Source organism: Hippocampus bargibanti, linkage group LG08 (genome assembly GCF_051943395.1).
Source record: "Hippocampus bargibanti isolate YZ-2025 linkage group LG08, ASM5194339v1, whole genome shotgun sequence".
Lineage (NCBI taxonomy): Eukaryota > Metazoa > Chordata > Actinopteri > Syngnathiformes > Syngnathidae > Hippocampus > Hippocampus bargibanti.
Window position 1 is genome coordinate 13,943,863 of NC_142741.1, and position 17,812 is coordinate 13,961,674.

The following is a 17,812-nucleotide window of genomic DNA, read 5'->3' on the forward strand; positions in this document are numbered from 1 at the left end:
GGAGAGGATGCTTTTTCTAACTCATCCAGTTATGAATATGATTCAAATAGTTCTGAAAAGGAAAGAATAAATGTTTGCAATCAATGAAAGAAGTCCTTCCGTGTCATTTTGAGGGGTCTGGACGCCAATGTAGCGTCCCAGAAAATGCACAAGATGGCAAAATGGGCTGATTTGTCTGCTGGGAATTTGTGTCAGCTAGGATCAAATAGTAGTCTTGGTGCAACACACAACGATTCACCATTACGTTATTTTTGTGTTTTCATTCTAATTTCGCCATCAACATGGATCAACACGAAGTTTTCAGACCAAACAAAGTACCCAAAATGCATTGTTTGTCGCTTTCTCGGTCAGGGGCGTTCCAGATGTGACGTCACGGTAGAATCGTCACCAACTCAAAAACACTCAAACTCAAAAACACTGAATATTCAGCACTAGTCTTAAAACGTAAAATATTGCTATATGCGGTGGAATCTTTGTAAAATACGCTCAGTAGAAGTCATTTGAAGTGATTTTACAAATTATGGACACAACGTCTGGTGGCTTCGGTTGTCCTTTAAAAGTGTGAGTAGATACGGTTGGTAACTGGACTGTGTCACCTGTGTGTTTTTGTTCTATTTGAAAATCCAGTAAACCAACAGTGGCTCACCTGTACTGATTATGTCTTCAGGTAGATAATCACCACAAAATCTGAAAAAAAACATTTAAAGATGATTTGATGTGACTGTGTTGCAGGTCAGGTGACTTTGGGCACCCCAGTGACCACTCACCTTCCAGCAAAGCCGGACACATCGTCATAACTGTCATACACTTCTAGGTAGTCTGCAAAGCAGGCCGTGTCATCCTCCACATCAAACTCTAAAAAATGAAGAAGGATCTTCTGGCCAAAACGAGCTCTGATGTGCCAGTAGCAGATTTGGTCGTCTTGGTATTGGTCTGGAAAACCGGGAGACTGGATGATTCTCTGTTGGTCAGTCAGAACGCCGCCACACTCTTTGGCTATAAGACACATAAGATAATGATTGGTCACCGCGTAAAATGAACCCCCATTTTAAAATGTAGTTAATTTACAAAAAATATAGAAAGCTATTTTTATTTATTTAATTTATGTTGCTGTGGCAGGGTGGTCAAATGGTTAGCATGTCAGTTAACTGGTTAGCATGTCGGATGGTTGTTTGTTTCTGTGTGCCCTGCGATTAGCTGGCAACCGGTTCATGGTGTCCGCCACCTAATGCCCGAAGATGGTTGGATAGGCTCCTGCACCCCTTGGATTCATTCAACTACTTTGAATGAATGTTTTACATGCCTCAGCATGACCTGACAATTTGGTGGCTGAAAGTAGACTCAACTTAGATCAGCTCAAAGCAGATGTAAACAATCATTGAGTGCTATGAAGCATTTTTTCCTCTTTTGTATTCTTGGTGATTTGAAAACTGCATTCTGCTACATTGCAATGTTGATTTGGATTTCGTTAATTTTTCAGCCTGACGCATGGCATATTGTGTCTTGGGCACATTATCAGGAAGTACAAAAGAAATTAATATTGCTTTGAGATTTTTTTTCTCCAAGGCATGTTTAAACTGGACTGGACAACAAACACGGATGCCCTAATCAAAAAGGGACAGAGTCGCCTCTTCCTCCTCAGGAAACTGAGGTCTTTTGGAGTTCAGGGGTCACTCCTAAAGACTTTCTATGACTCTGTGGTGGCATCAGCCATCCACTATGGCATTATCTGCTGGTCAGGCAGCATCACCACCCGGGACAGAAAAAGACTGGAGCGCTTTGTCAAGCGGGCCAGTTCTGTCGTGGGCTGCTCGCTGGACTCTCTTGAGGAGGTGGGCAACAGACGGACGCTAGCTAAACTAAAAGCTATGACGGACAGCCCCTCCCACCCCCTCCTGCCCATCCTGACAGCTCTGGGTAGCTCCTTTAGCCAGAGACTATTACACCCGCGCTGCAAGAAGGAGAGGTACCGCCGCTCGTTCCTACCGACTGCTGTCAGGCTTCACAATTCCCAATGATCACATGTGAAAAAAAAAAAAAAAAAAAAAAAAAACTGGACACTTGTAAATATGGGTTGTTGCAATATATCTAAATGCATCTCTTGATTCTGCACTATGTACAGTCTTGTTTATAGAACGGTTTTTGCACATCTACATTTGCACAGTATACAGTTGATATTTTTATTTTGTTATGCTTAGAATATCTTGTTTTCTATCCTTTCACTCCCACCCCAACCCCATCCCTCTTCAATTGCTGCTGTGGACTGCAAATTTCCCCATTGCGGGACGAATAAAGGTATTCTGATTCTGATTCTGATGTTTATGACAAATCCTCAAGGCAGGCAGATGGTCGACAGCCATGACTATTATAAATGCTCCTACGAGGCGATCTTATTCATGGATGCTGTCACGTCATCCGGGTTTAGCCTGAAGGTAACAGCAATAAGTCACAGGGATGAAACCAGATTGTGGTTTCCATTCCAGACTCTGTCATGCCATCCTGCAGTGATTAAACTCCCTTGTGCCAATAGTCATTTTTGACATGGTGCAGAATTTTAGACTGGATGACTGGTCTTTAAGTGTGGTTACTCCCAACATCCACCATCATCATAATCATCATTATCACACACAGGCACCACAGTCACTTACCACTGGGAACCATTACAAAGCTTCACTTGCTCAATGATGCAAGATGATTTCAACATCATGCTGAATTTAGAGTTTCCATCTCATATATATATATATATATATATATATATAGAGATAGATATGGTTATATATATCCTGCACCCCTTGGATTCATTCATATACTTTGTATATATATATATATATATATATATATATATAGATATATGGATAGGCTATATACCCCTTGGATTCATTCAACTACTTTGTATATATATATATATATATATATATATTTGAATTATGATCTCACACTACAGCTAATTGGTTAAGTATGTTAATGTCTGAAGTCTGTGCTTGCAAGTATATAAACAAAACAAATTCAAATCATCACCTTAACTACGATTAGTGTTTTGTTGTTTTGACTTCAAGATGGCGCTGCGAGAGTGGCTGCCTTTACACCAGGTCCTGTATTTTGTTTTTATACTTCTTCCTTTCCTTTCCTCTAACTTTGATCACTTTGCTGCTGTGAAATGTAAATGTTTCCACTGCGAGTCGAATAAAGGCTAATCCAATCCAATCCACTATCGGTGGTTTAGTGCATTAATTTTGTAATCGTGTTATTTTATTTATTTATTTATTTGTAACTTTGCCTATATTGTCTCTTGTCAGTGGGTTGCATTTTTTCTGATAGCCGATGTGTTGGCTCGTGTTCGAGTTGTTGAGGTTGGGGAAAACAACTGTAAGTCACAACCTGAAACGGACATTGATTAGCTGTCATTATGTTGCGCTTGTTTAGCCGAAGCTGATAGGTTAGCATTGGAGTTGGGCGGGCTTCGTAAGCAGCGGTGAGCATTTGAGAGTTCTCGGCACAATGAGTGGTAAAATGTCCATTCCAAAAACGATGAAGGTAGTGCCCAAATTTGTAAGGAGTTTCCTTTCCACCGAAACAGCTCAAATTTAACCTCCCACATCATTGCAAAGCACACAGTCACTGAACATGTACTTAAGCAGCAAATTATGGTCCTAAATCAAAGTTTGTTGAGTGTGGGAGGAAGTCGTAATGAAGGAAATGAAAGTAGAATATGCAACCAGTCGGTAAAAAAACAATCTGCTTCTTTTGCTCAGTCGAACAGCAATTGATTTCTTCTGCCCACTGTTGGTACCATCAAAAACTGAAACAGCCTACTCACTGGTTGGGTTGTAGCAGTACACATCCCATCTTTCGCTTTTGTTGAGCCTGTAGCCGTAGTCAATGATTCCCACCTTTCCAAAGCCACAGTTGGCACCAGCTTTTACGATGGGGTAGCCAACGCGCCCATGATCAAACCATCCTGCAGCGCACACATGAAAACCTGAACAAGAAAAAACAAAAGCGTCAGTTGCGGTATTCTTTCCTTCGTTCAACGACCTACCATCCTGTCTGCAACACCTCCGTTGACATGAACAAACCCCCCTAATGACCGTCATGAGACATTTTTGGTGGGTTTGCTTGTTCTTGTTTCTACTCTTTGTGAGGTTGAGTGTTGCTGTTACAAAAAGCAGACCAATGCCAAACAGGCCTGATAAATTGGAGACCTCCCGCTGAGATTGCTGAACAGGAAAGAGTCCTGGACCTGCTCACGGGTGATTAGTTGGGGAGGTTGTGACCCCCGAGAGAAAAGCGGTTGAACTCAATCCCAGTGCCACGACTGCAGTGATGTCACCTAACCCTTTTACAATACACCAGCGACGTCTTAATAATTGTGCGTCATGCAACAGCAACCAAAGTGTCCCATGGAAATGAATGTTTCAAGCACTATTGTACGTACTCTGACCTCCAGCCCACAATAAATTGCAGTGTACAGTGAAGGAAATAATAATTGTTACAGTTGCCCATTGACTAAACATCTGTCAGGAAGGTGTTATTGTTGTTGTTGTTGTTTTTGCAGTAAGCAAATTCAGCAGAGAATTAAATAATTATTTCCCACTTATGATGTACAAAATCTTCTCCGTTATGGTGATGTAACGAATTGGAGGTAAATTGGAGTTAGAATCTAAACGAGGGTCCCAGAGTTGGGTGGACATATTTTCCAGACCTATTTCTCGAGCGGCCTCCAGCTCCTCATAAGTGGCCATCCTTCCTCCCTCGAACTTGCACAATGCTTTGGCCTCCTTGTACGTCATCTGGTACCGCCCCCTGTGAGACTCCCGGTGGTACACCCCAGCTGCTTGTTCTGTCAATAAAAGATCACCACAGCTTAAAACGTAATTAATGTCAATAATCCATAGCCACATTGAATATTTCCCCAAGCAGGTGACTACAGATTGGATTGGATTGGTTATACCTTTATTAGTCTCGCAGTGGAGAAATTTACATTTCACAGCAGCAAAGTTATGAAAGGAATAGGAAAGGAAAGAAATAAGTAGAAAACAAAATACTGAAGTTGCTGGAAAGGCAGCAACTCTCGCGGCGTCATCTTGAAGTCAAGAAAACAAAACAAAAAACTAAATTGCAAATAACATGACAACACAAAGACACAGAGTCATTAATTCCTCAGCACTTGCTACACCTTTGTGACATGAAGATCAACAAAAAAGTGGAAAGGCAGAGGTCAGGACTCAATCATTGCCCGGAAGGTCAATGAAAAAAAATTGTTATACCCAAGACCTGGACATAAAAAAGGACAGTCATGGGTGTGTATTTGTCAACATCAATGACAGTTTAAAGAAAGGGTTACCAGCTCAGAGGACTACACAAATAGCCTGAAATTCTAATTCCTTAAACAAGTTCTCGGCGTGACCATGTGCAAATGCAACCACTTTGAGATTTATACGAATGATGTGTTGCTCATTGACTTGTCTCAGTTTCCTCCCTTGTTAAATCAGTGATTATCCTGAGTAATTTACATGATCAGTGTCTTCATGATATGACCATTCTTAATAACACCGATCAACATTTTTTTAACCAAAAAAAGAAATCTGATTCGCATGAAAACTTTTCTCAATTCGTTTTGTTTCTGAATATGCCCTATTTCTCTGTAGCACATCAGGGTTTCATATTATTATTATTATTATTATTATTATTATTATTATTATTATTATTATTATCTCATCTCATCTCATCTCATTTTCCGTACCGCTTATTCCTCATTAGGTTCGCGGGGGTTGCTGGAGCCTATCTCAGCTGTCTTCGGGCACGAGGCGGGGGACACCCTGAATTGGTTGCCAGCCAATCGCAGGGCACACAAAGACATACAACAGTCACTCTCACACTCACTCCTAGGGACAATTTGGAGTGGTCAATCTGCCTGCCATGCATGTTTTTGGAGTGTGGGAGGAAACCGGAGGGCCCGGAGAAAACCCACGCAGGTCCGGGGAGAACATGCAAACTCCAGAAAGGGAGGCCGGACCGGGACGCGAACCGGCGACCTCTGCACTGTGAAGCCGGTGTGCTAACCACTCGACTACCGGGCCACCCTATTATTATTATTATTATTATTATTATTATTATTATTATTATTATTATTATTATTATCATTATTATTATTATTATTATTATTATTATTATTATTATTATTATTATTTTCCTTTCGGCTTTTCCCTTCAGGGGTCGCCACAGCGAATCAATGTCCTCCATCTATCCCGGTTTTGTGCATCCTCTTCTCTCACACCAGCTACCTTCATGTCCTCTTTGACCACATCCATAAACCTCCTCTTCGGTCTTCCTCTCGGTCTTCTGCCTGGCAGTTCAAGGTTCAGCATCCTTCTCCCGATATAGTCACTCTCTCTCCTCTGGACATGTCCAAACCATCTCAGTCTGGCCTCTCTGACTTTCTTTCCAAAGCCTCTAATATGAGTTGTCCCTCTAATGTAGTCATTCCAGATCCTATCCAACTTGGTCACTCCCAAAGAAAACCTCAACATCTTCAGCTCTGCTCCCTCCAGCTCTGCTTCCTGTCCTTTCTTCAGTGGCACTGTCTCCAGTCCAAACATCATGGCTGGTCTCACCACTGTTTTATACACTTTTCCTTTTATCCTAGCTGAAACCCTTCTATCACACATCACACCTGGCATTTTTCTCCAGCCGCTCCAGCCTGCCTGGTCACGCTTCTTCACCTCTTTTCCACACTCTCCATTGCTCTGGACAGTTGACCCCAAGTACTTAAAATCCTCCACCTTCTTCATCTCTTCTCCCTGTAGCATCACTCTTGCACTGGGATCCCTCTCATTCACACACATATTCCGTCTTGCTGCGACTGATCTTCATTCCTCTCCTTTCCAGGGCATATCTCCACATCTCTAGTTTCTCCGCCACCTGTTCCCCGTTCTTGCTACAGATCACAATGTCATCTGCAAACATCATGGTCCAAGAAGATTCTTGTCTAACATCGTCTGTCAGCCTGTCCATCACCATAGCAAACAAGAAGGGGCTCAGAGCTGACCCCTGGTGGAGTCCCACCTCCACCTTGAATTCCTCAGTCACACCGACAGCACACCTCACAACTGTCTTACAGTCATGATACATGTCTTGCACCGCTCTGACATACTTTTCTGTCACCCCAGACTTCCTCATGCAATACCACAGCTCTTCTCTGGGCACCCTGTCGTACGCTTTCTCCAGATCTACAAAGACGCAATGCAATTCCTTCTGACCTTCTCTGTACTTCTCTATCAGCATTCTTAAAGCAAACACTGCATCTGTCGTACTCTTTTTTTTGGCATGAAGCCATACTGCTGCTCACAAATGTTCACTTCTGCTCTTAGTCTTGCTTCAACTACTCTTTCCCAGAGTTTCATTCTATGGCTCATCAACTTTATTCCTCTGTAGTTAGTACAACTCTGCACATCTCCTTCGTTCTTAAAAATGGGCACGAGTACACTTCGTCTCCATTCTTCAGGCATCTGTTCACCATCTAAAATCTTGTTGAATAACCCAGTCAGGAACACCTCCGCCACCTCTCCAAGACACTTCCATACCTCGATTGGTAAATCATCAGGCCCGAGTGCCTTTCCACACTTCATTCTCTTCAGTCCATCCTCACTTCATCCTTGCTAATGTTTGCTACGTCTTGGTCCACAACAGTCACATGTTCTACTCTTTGTTCCTTCTCATTTTCCTCATTCATCAATTTTTCAAAGTACTCTTTCCATCTCTATCCTTAATCACCCGAACCTGCTGCAGGTCCTTGCCATCATCCACTTCAAGTGAACAGCCTGTAAAGATCAGTCTCGCCTTCTTTGCTGTCCAGCTTTGCATACAAGTCATCATAGGCCTCTTGTTTGGCCTTTGCCACCTTTACTTTAACTGTGCGCTGCATCTCCTTGTACTGGTGTCTACTCTCGTCCGTCCTCTCAGTGTCCCACCTCTTCTTTTGCTAACTTCTTTCTCCGTATAAACTCCTGCACCTCCCAATTCCACCACCAAGTCTCCTTATAACATTTGATACTGTCCCCAGAAAAAAAAAAAAATCATTAATTAAACAAGTTGCTTTTAAAAGGTATAGGTATACAAAAACTAGAGAAATGTTCGATTAATAGAGGATGGAAGAGAGTGCAAAAGAATCTAAATCAAATTTGGTGATTTTATTTTAACCTTAATTCATCAGCGAAAAATGGATGAATCTCCTCAAAAAAACTGATCATGCGTGACATCAAGGGTGAAGTTGTAAACCTTGTGAAACTTCACCATTTCAAGAATTAACACCAAGAATGTGCTTTGTCTTGTATAATGCATGAGACGCATCTTCTTATGCTCCTTGTGACATCTTGACCCTGGAACAGATCAGGAAGCTTTAGATAATTTCCGATCGGCTCCAAATGAAACATATTTTGGAAGAACCACTGTAGGCGCAGGGGTTTGGTATCGCTCGTAACAGAAAGCCATTCCAGTTAGCTGCGGTTTAAAATGCGGTCACTGTACTAATACTGACTGTAAAGTGAACATTTGCATGGGTCCAAACATGTCATTACTCAATGCTGCATTGGTGGTGATGAGAAAATAACTTCTTGTTCTCCTCCCTGATGAAGGGGGGAAAGGCACTCGGGTGCCTTTCTCCCCTTCATCCTCTTCAGCGCCCTCCACACTTCATCCTTGCTAATGTTTGCTACGTCTTGTTCCACAACAGTCACGTCTTCTACTCTTTCTTCCTTCTCATTTTCCTCATTCATCAATTCTTCGAAGTACTCTTTCCATCTTGCCATCACACTACTGGCACCTGTTAATACATTGCCATCTCTATCCTTAATCACCCGAACCTGTTGCAGGTCCTTAACATCCTTGTCTCTCTGTCTGTCCAGCCTGTAAAGATCAGTCTCCCCTTCCTTGCTGTCCAGCCGAGCATACAAGTCATCATAGGCCTCTTGTTTGGCCTTTGCCACCTTTACTTTAACCGTGTCATTGTTCCTACATTCAAAGTTCCGACTCTTAGTTCTATACTCTTGGCATTCCATTTCTCTCTTTTCCTCCGGGCACACATCCCTCCTCTTCTTCTTCGACCAACAGTAGTCAATTTTCCATTGGCACCCTGAAGGTCAACAGCACCAATGGCGGCCATTGTTAACCCGGGCCTCGACCGATCCGGTATGGGATTCATAGGTTTGATTCGCATATTTGTTTTGGCAATTTTTTTTACGTCGGATGCCCTTCCTTACACAACCCTCTGTATTTATCCGGGCTTGGGACCGGCACAATAAGACACTGGCTTGTGCCCCCTTGTGGCTACATTATTATTATTATTATTATTATTATTATTATTATTATTATTATTATTATTATTATTATCTCATCTCATCTCATTTTCCATACCGCTTATTCCTCATTAGGGTCGCGGGGGTTGCTGGAGCCTATCTCAGCTGTCTTCGGGCACGAGGCGGGGGACACCCTGAATTGGTTGCCAGCCAATCGCAGGGCGCACAAAGACATACAACAGTCACTCTCACACTCACACCTAGGGACAATTTGGAGTGGTCAATCTGCCTGCCATGCATGTTTTTGGAGTGTAGGAGGAAACCGGAGGACCCGGAGAAAACCCACGCGGGTCCGGGGAGAACATGCAAACTCCACACAGGGAGGCTGGACCGGGACACGAACCGGCGACCTGTGCACTGTGAAGCCAGTGTGCTAACCACTCGACTACCGGGCCGCCCTATTATTATTATTATTATTATTATTATTATTATTATTATTATTATTATTATTATTATTATTGGTGTTGTTAATGTATTAGGAATGTTTGTAGAAAAAAATCGCAGTTAACGTTATCAGTAACGAGCATGGCATAGATTTCTTTTGTAATAGAATATGAAACATTTTTTTATGTGAGTACTGTAAATGGTTACAGTGTCTATTGGTTCAGAACTGAACTGATGTTGAACGACCAATCATCCATGAAAGGCCCTTGTCAAGAAACCCTTTGGATAATTTTTCACAAAAATTGACCAATTACAATAGGCGGTTGATCAATTGGAGCACCACAGTTCTCTTCAAAAACATTTTTTTGCATGCAATACTTGTTTTTCTTTTCACAGTACAATTCTGGTATCCATAGCTACTGGTATTAAAACTGTATGTACCAATCTTGCACACACACAAGCACCAACAAACCAAAGTACAAAGCAACATTTTGAATCAGAAAGAACTAAAAGACTTGTCTGCCATTATGTTTTTGGGATATGATTTGAATGAGTCCAATCGATTGCTAGCAAGTAAATGTTGCTCTTAACTTTAAATTTATTCCTCCTTGATTATGAATGTGTTGGGAATAGTTCTGTTTCATAAAAACTTGACTCTGGCTGATGATAAAGAATGATGGGCGCATGCACGGCCATCCTTGGCCACCCCTCACAGAGCTGTTGGGTCATGATAGCCACCCACTGAAAATTTTCTGGCTATGCCCCTGGCCTTCGACAATTATTGGACAACCGACGCCTCCGGACAAGTTGTGTCCATAATTTGTAAAATCGCTTCAAGTTACTTCGACTGAGCGTATTTTACAAAGATTCCACTGCATATAGCTATATTTTACGTTTTAAGACTCGCGCTGAATATTCAGGAAGTCTTGTTTTTCAGTTGGAGACGATTCCTGACGTCCTGACCGAGAAAAGGACACACAATGAATTTTGCGGTACTTTGTTTGGTCTGAAAACTTCGTGTTGATCCGTGTTGATGGCACAATTAGAAGGAAAACACATACATAACGCGATGGTGAATCGTTGTGAATCGTGTGTTGCACCATGACAACTATTGATATTTGCTGACACAAATTCTCAGGAGACAAATCAGCCCATTTCCAACGGAGCTTGGCCGCCATCTTGTGAATTTTCTGGGACGCTACATTGGAGTCCTGACAACTCAAAATGACAGGGAATAACTTCTTTAATCGATTGCAAACGTTTTTGCAATCGATTCCTCTTCAGAACTATTTGAATCATATTCATAACTGGATGAGTTTGATTCTCGAGCAAGGCAAGACGTCTTGGCGTGACATCACGAACTTGTTGACTAAAAATATCATCCGCGTGTTTTGGGTATTTTAGATGCAAAAAAACTTTTTCTGATGTCAGTTAGGAAACAAAAAAGTGGTGTCGGTTGTCCTTTAAGACGTAAAATAATTTGGAGCTATTGATGAACTTAACAAGAAATAGAGACAAGATGTATCGAGAGCATTCAGTAACAAGATTATAAAATGCACCAGCTTGGAAATTGCATCCCTCCTTTCTGATAGATAAATGACATTGAAGAAAGAAGAAGAAAAAACACATGGTCTCTTGCTCTGTGGTCTTCACCAAGGGGAGTCTAATTCTGTTTGGGTTTCATGCATGCGTGACTGCAAGACATGCTGCTTACGATAAGCAAGCATTATACTGGCTACAGTCAAAGACATATCACCTAACATTAAGGCTGTAGCTGTTCGTCAGACATTTTTTTCCTTTGTTTAGTCATTCCGGAATTACCTTGCGTGAGGTCACACACTGGCACAGATGGCCACCATTTTACTCGTTACTTCCATTCATGCAGCTTAGTGCCGTATGAAGATAGTCTCTCAGGCTTTACAACAAAACTGAAAATCGGCAAAGGCCAGAGCATTCAGTGCACCTGCACACTATAAGATCTGTATGAAAAACATCTTGATGAATATGTTTTTTCAAGATAATAATGGTTATTTCTGTTTGAGAATATGAAGTAGAAATTTAGCTGACTAACTCTTGTGGTTTTAATTGTTTGAGAATAAAGATTTGAATAAGTTTACCCGGTTACATATGAGAGCAAATAAAACAGAAACAGGGCTATTTGGTTAACGGGCCATTTGGTTAACCGTCCAATGGCCCCCCTTCAAAGTTTCATCACGTTCTTTTCAAAGTTTTAAACAAAAAACCCAAAACAAAGGATATTTACCCAGCCATATGGAGTTGTGAAATATGCCGTTCCTGTAGCCCCATGCGCGCACTTCTTTGAGAAGCAAGTTCAGCGTCCACAAGACAGCCAAAAGACGCATGGTTCAAGCTGCTGTCCAGATGTGCGTGTGTATGAGGAACCCCCTCAGCTCAGACTGCCGACCCCTATTTATGTGGCCCTTGGAGAGGAGGAAGGAGGAGAAATTGGATGATGATGATGATTAGGAGGAGGAGGAGGGGGGGGGGGGTGGTGACGGGGAGTGACTTCAGTCAGGAGTGATTGAACAAGTTGAAAGAGAGATGCTCGACTAATATCATCATCAAGACTTCAAATTTGTGCTCACTTTAGCTTCATGACGCTGTTGGACAGCAAACATTTGTGTTTAAGACACTTCTAAAACAAAGTCACTTATTTTCCTCTCGGCTTTTCCCTTCAAGGGTTCGCTCACTAATGTATATTTACTATAGTATAGTATACTATTTACTATAGTCACTAATGTATATTTTTACTAGGAAGGCATTTCATACCACAAAATCTGTGAAGTGGAAGATGTAACTTATCATGTGTTGTTTCAATTTTAAATGAAATTTGAGTTTAATTTAGATTGTTATATTTTAATTAATTTGGAACTGTTGCCAAAATAAAACGCTTCCTCAAAGGACAACCAACACCATTTTTTTGTTTCCTCACTGACGTCAGAAAAACAATTTATAGCATCTAAAGTACCCAAAACACGCAGGCTGATATTGTTCGTCAACTGCAAAACACCAATAAATATGAGTTAAAGTGTTCCAAAACTACTCCAAAATGACCTCGGAGATGGCGATTTTCAGAAGGTCTCGCCCCCTTGTTCATGATGTCACGCCTGGACTTCTTGCCTTGGTCTAGAACAGGGGTGGGCAAACTTTTTGACTCGCGGGCCACAATGGGTTCTAAAATTTGACGGAGGGGCCGGGCCAGGAGTATTTGGAGGGAATGTTTGGGCCGGATATACTAAAGCATTAAAGGACAACAGACGTCTCCGGACAAGTTGTGTCCATAATTTGTCAAATCGCTTCAAATGACTTCTATTGAGTGTATTTTACAAAGATTCCACCGCATATAGCTATATTTTACGTTTTAAGACTCGCGCTGAATATTCCGGAAGACTTGTTTTTCAGTTGGTGACGAGTCCTCACGTCACGTCACTGAAGGAACGCCCCTGACCGAGAAAGGACACACTGTAGCAGTCCTTTGATCACGCAATGTATTTTGCGGTACTTTATTTGGTCTGAAAACTTCGTGTTGATCCGTGTTGATGGCGAAATTAGAAGGAAAACACATAAATAACGCAATGGTGAATCATGTGTGTTGTGACAAATAAGTTGAGCCATTTCCACACGGAAGATTGTCGCCATCTTCTGCCTTTTTTGGGTGCGACATTCCCCCCCCTGATGCCTCAAAATGACACGGAATAAATTCTTTAATCGATTGCAAACATGTATGCTTTCCTCTTCAGAACTATTTCAATCATATTCATAACTGGATGAGTAACAAGAAACCATCTTCTCTGAATCTGAAGCCATTGTTTTGATTCTCGAGCAAGGCAAGACGTCTTGGCGTGACACCACGAACAAGGGGGCGGGACCTTCTGAAACTGGCCACTTCCGGTTTTGATTTTTTTTTAGTCATTTTTATTGGTGTTTTTCATTTGACTAAAAATATCATGCTGCATGTTTTGGGTATTTTAGATGCTATAAAACATTTTTCTGATGTCAGTTAGGAAACAAAAAGTGATGTTGGTTGTCCTTTAAATATAGTGTGTGCAAACCTCATAGCACAGCAAGAACACTACAACCCAATTTGGATTGGATTTGCTTTTATTAGTCTCGCAGTGGAGAAATTTACATTTCACATCAGCAAAGGGATGTTATGTATGTTATATATATATATATATATATATATATATATATATATATATATATATATATATATATATATATATATATATATATATATATATATATATATATATATATATATATATATATATATATAGTAAAGTCTCGTTATATTGATATCGGATAGATTGATAGTCCCGGTTATATCGATACTATTTCTATGCACGCACGGAGAAAATTACATGCAATCAGGGTCGGATATATCGATAGTCCCGGTTATATCGATATTTTTTCAGACTCCCTTGAATATCGATATAACGAGACTTTACTGTATATATATATATATATATATATATATATATATATATATATATATATATATATATGCCTACCTCATACAATGATGAGAGACAATAAATGGAATGACATGCCGGCTCAGACGTCACCCGGCCAAACAGGGTCTGCGTCAGGTGATGGGGAACCAGTGCACCTTGATGAAAAATGGGCTACTGGAACAAAGCGGAGGTGGACGAGATGCGATAACATGGCTCTGTTGGAATGCTACTACTCAAGCAACCCTAGTCAGAGGGGTTACATGCGGAGAATGGGGGCTGAATGGTTACTTCGAAACCCACAGTCACGGTTGACCACGAAACAACTAGTAGCTCAGTGTTCCAATATCCACAAACGGCAATTGCTGTCACAACTTGAGATTGATGAAGTACAACACAAATTCCGAGGTGAAGAGCCCCAGGCTGCCACAATAGAGGAAGAGGTTCAACCAGAGATTGGGAGGCAAGCCCCAATGAATGATGAGATTGGGAAGCCAGCCCCAATGAATGAAATGCTGAGCGAAGCAGCAACTGTCCTGAGAGATAAGATCATGGCAAGAATGAAAACTGGGCAACTAAGAAACCGATTACAACGGCTATGTGAAGTACCACCTGAAAGTCTCATGGAAACTGTGAATGCAGCACTGAGTACGATCCCGACCGGAACGATCACGGAAACCAATGAGCTGATATACGCTTCAGCATCAGTGATCCTAGAGATGCTTGGCGACAAGAGCAACCATGAGAGCCACGAGATTCATTACCCACCATGGAAAAGACGGTTGGAGGCTAAGATCAAGGCGGCTCGGAAAGATGTGAGTCAATTGACGGAGACCCAGAGAGGTGTGAATGAAAGGCCAATACCCAAGAGGTACATGCAGATAACCATACCTGAATTACTCGAAACTGCCAAACAAAGGCTCCAGGCCTTGTCCAGTCGCCTAAAGAGGTACACGAAAGAGAATGAGACCAGAAGAATAAACAGGCTGTTCGCAACACAACCTGCGAAAGTGTACGCTCAGGGGCAGGGTTCTAACAGCAGAGCACACCCTCCAAGGCTGGAAACTGAAAGATACTGCAAAGGCATGCATATGGGAGAAGGAGGTCGCACATAACAGCAGTGCACAATGGCTGGTGACTCTGAAAGATAAGCACAGCAACCTCCCTGAACAGAACCCAGTTACCATCACAGCGGCAGATATACAAGGAAGAGTCTCAGGTATGAAAAACTGGACCGCACCAGGCCCGGATATAGTCCACACCTACTGACTAAAGAAACTCACAGCTCTCCACGAGCGCCTAGCAGCACAAATGAACCAGTTGCTGATGGATGGGACTCACCCAGGATGGCTAACCGAAGGGCGAACAATCCTGATCAGGAAGTATTCCTCAAAGGGTGCAGTTCCTTCCAACTATCGGCCAATAACCTGTCTCTCCACAACAAGGAAGCTCATGTCAGGCATCATTGCGGCTAAGATAAGTGGACACGTGGATCAATACATGAGCAAAGCACAGAAAGGCAGTATTAGAGATACTAGAGGTGCCAAACATCAGCTGCTGGTTGACAGAACAGTCGCACATGACTGCAGGTCCCGACATACCAACCTGTGCACAGCCTGGATTGATTACAAGAAAGCACATGACTCGATGCCACACACATGGATCACTGAATGCTTGGAGTTGTATAAGGTCAACAGGACCCTGAGAGCCTTCGTTGCAAACTCGATGAGGATGTGGAAAACCACACTTGAAGCCAGTGGCAAGCCACTCACGCAAGTGTCCATCAAATGTAGTATATACCAAGGTGATGCACTCTCCCCACTGCTTTTCTGCATAGGACTGAACCCCCTTAGCCAGATAATCGCCAAGACAGGCCATGGATACCGCCTCAGAAATGGAGCTATGATCAGTCACCTCCTCGACATGGATGACATAAAGCTGTATGCTAAGAGCGAAAGGGACATAGACTCCCTGATCCACACAACCAGGATCTACAGCAGTGATATCGGAATGTCATTCGGGCTGGAGGAATGTAGTCGGATGGTGACTAAGAGGGGCAAGGTAGTCCACACTGAAGGGGTCTCACTCCCTGAAGGAACAATAGCAGACATTGAAAACAGCTACAAGTACCTTGGTATACCACAGGCCAATGGCAACCTCGAACTGGCAACAAGGAAAGCGGCTACGACCAAATACCTGCAGCGGGTGAGGCAAGTCCTCAGAAGCCAGCTCAATGGCAAGAACAAGACCCGGGCAATAAACAGCTATGCCCTGCCAGTGATCAGATACCCTGCAGGAATAATAAGGTGGCCAAAGGAAGAGATTCAGACCACGGATGTTAAGACCCGAAAACTCCTCACCATGCATGGAGGGTTTCATCCCAAGTTCAGCACCCTGAGACTGTACACAAGCCGTAAGGAAGGAGGCCGGGGACTAGTGAGTGTGAGAGCCACTGTCCAAGATGAAACATCCAAGCTCATGAATACATCAAAGAGAAGGCTCCAACTGATGATGTACTCAGAGAATGTCTCAGACAATGGGGAACAGAGGATGAGGTGCTGGAAGAGGGACAATCATGGGAGGAAAAGCCCCTACACGGGATGTACCACCGAACGATAGCAGAAGTGGCTGATCTCAAGTAGTCCCATCAGTGGCTAGAGAGGGCTGGCCTAAAGGACAGCACAGAGGCACTCATCCTGGCTGCTCAAGAGCAGGCCCTGAACACCAGAGGCATTGAGGCAGGGATATACCACACCAGACAAGACCCAAGGTGTAGGTTGCGCAAAGAGGCACCTGAGACAATCCAACACATAACTGCAGGGTGTAAGATGCTGGCAGGGAAAGCCTACATGGAGCGGCATAACCAGGTGGCTGGCATAGTCTACCGAAACATCTGTGCAGAGTATGGACTGGAAACCCCAAGGTCAAAATGGGAAACACCTCCCAAGGTAGTAGAGAATGACCGAGCAAAGATCCTGTGGGACCAGATACTGTGGGACCAGATACAGACTGACAAGATGGTAATGGCCAACCAACCAGATATCGTGGTCATAGATAAAGGGGAAAGGAAAGCCGTTGTCGTGGATGTAGCGGTCCCGAGTGACGGAAACATCAGAAAGAAGGAACATGAGAAAATCGAGAAATACCACGGGCTCAGAGATGAGCTGGAGAGGGCCTGGAAGATAAAGGTGACAGTCGTGCCTGTTGTGGTCGGAGCATTCGGGGCAGTGACGCCCAAACTCGACGAGATGTTGCAACACATCCCGGGAACAACATCGGATATCTCGGTCCAGAAAAGCGCAGTGCTGAGAACAGCACGGATACTGCGCAGAACCCTCAAGCTTCCTGACCCGAGCTAAAATGAGCTAAAATGGGGGACAGACACCACCCATGAGGGGTGAGACAAGGATTTACATATATATATATATATATATATATATATATATATATATATATATATATATATATATATATATATATATATATATATATATATATATATATATATATATATATATATATATATCTTTACTATATACTTTACTGTATATATATATATCGGTCGCGCCATTGGTCGACTTGGTCACGTGAGTTTGTTAC

The 17,812-nt window shown here is 42.5% G+C and overlaps 1 protein-coding gene and 1 long non-coding RNA gene across 2 annotated transcripts in view; one reads left to right on the plus strand and one right to left on the minus strand.

The window, feature by feature from the left end:
- tnfaip6 (tumor necrosis factor, alpha-induced protein 6) overlaps positions 1-17,812 on the minus strand; it is a 43,659-nt gene that overhangs the window by 719 nt on the left and 25,128 nt on the right. Inside the window, exons 2-6 of the mRNA XM_089002636.1 lie at positions 12,001-12,178; positions 4,703-4,840; positions 3,818-3,979; positions 768-996; positions 647-687 (exon numbers count right to left, since the gene is read on the minus strand). Of these exons, the coding sequence (XP_088858762.1) occupies positions 647-687; positions 768-996; positions 3,818-3,979; positions 4,703-4,840; positions 12,001-12,100 (670 nt within the window). The 5' untranslated portion in view covers positions 12,101-12,178. The remainder of the gene's footprint in view (positions 1-646; positions 688-767; positions 997-3,817; positions 3,980-4,702; positions 4,841-12,000; positions 12,179-17,812) is intronic.
- Positions 408-9,806, plus strand: LOC148894602 (uncharacterized). The gene is made up of 3 exons (XR_016115782.1): positions 408-561; positions 733-967; positions 9,609-9,806. It is a non-coding gene; the product is annotated as an uncharacterized LOC148894602 (long non-coding RNA).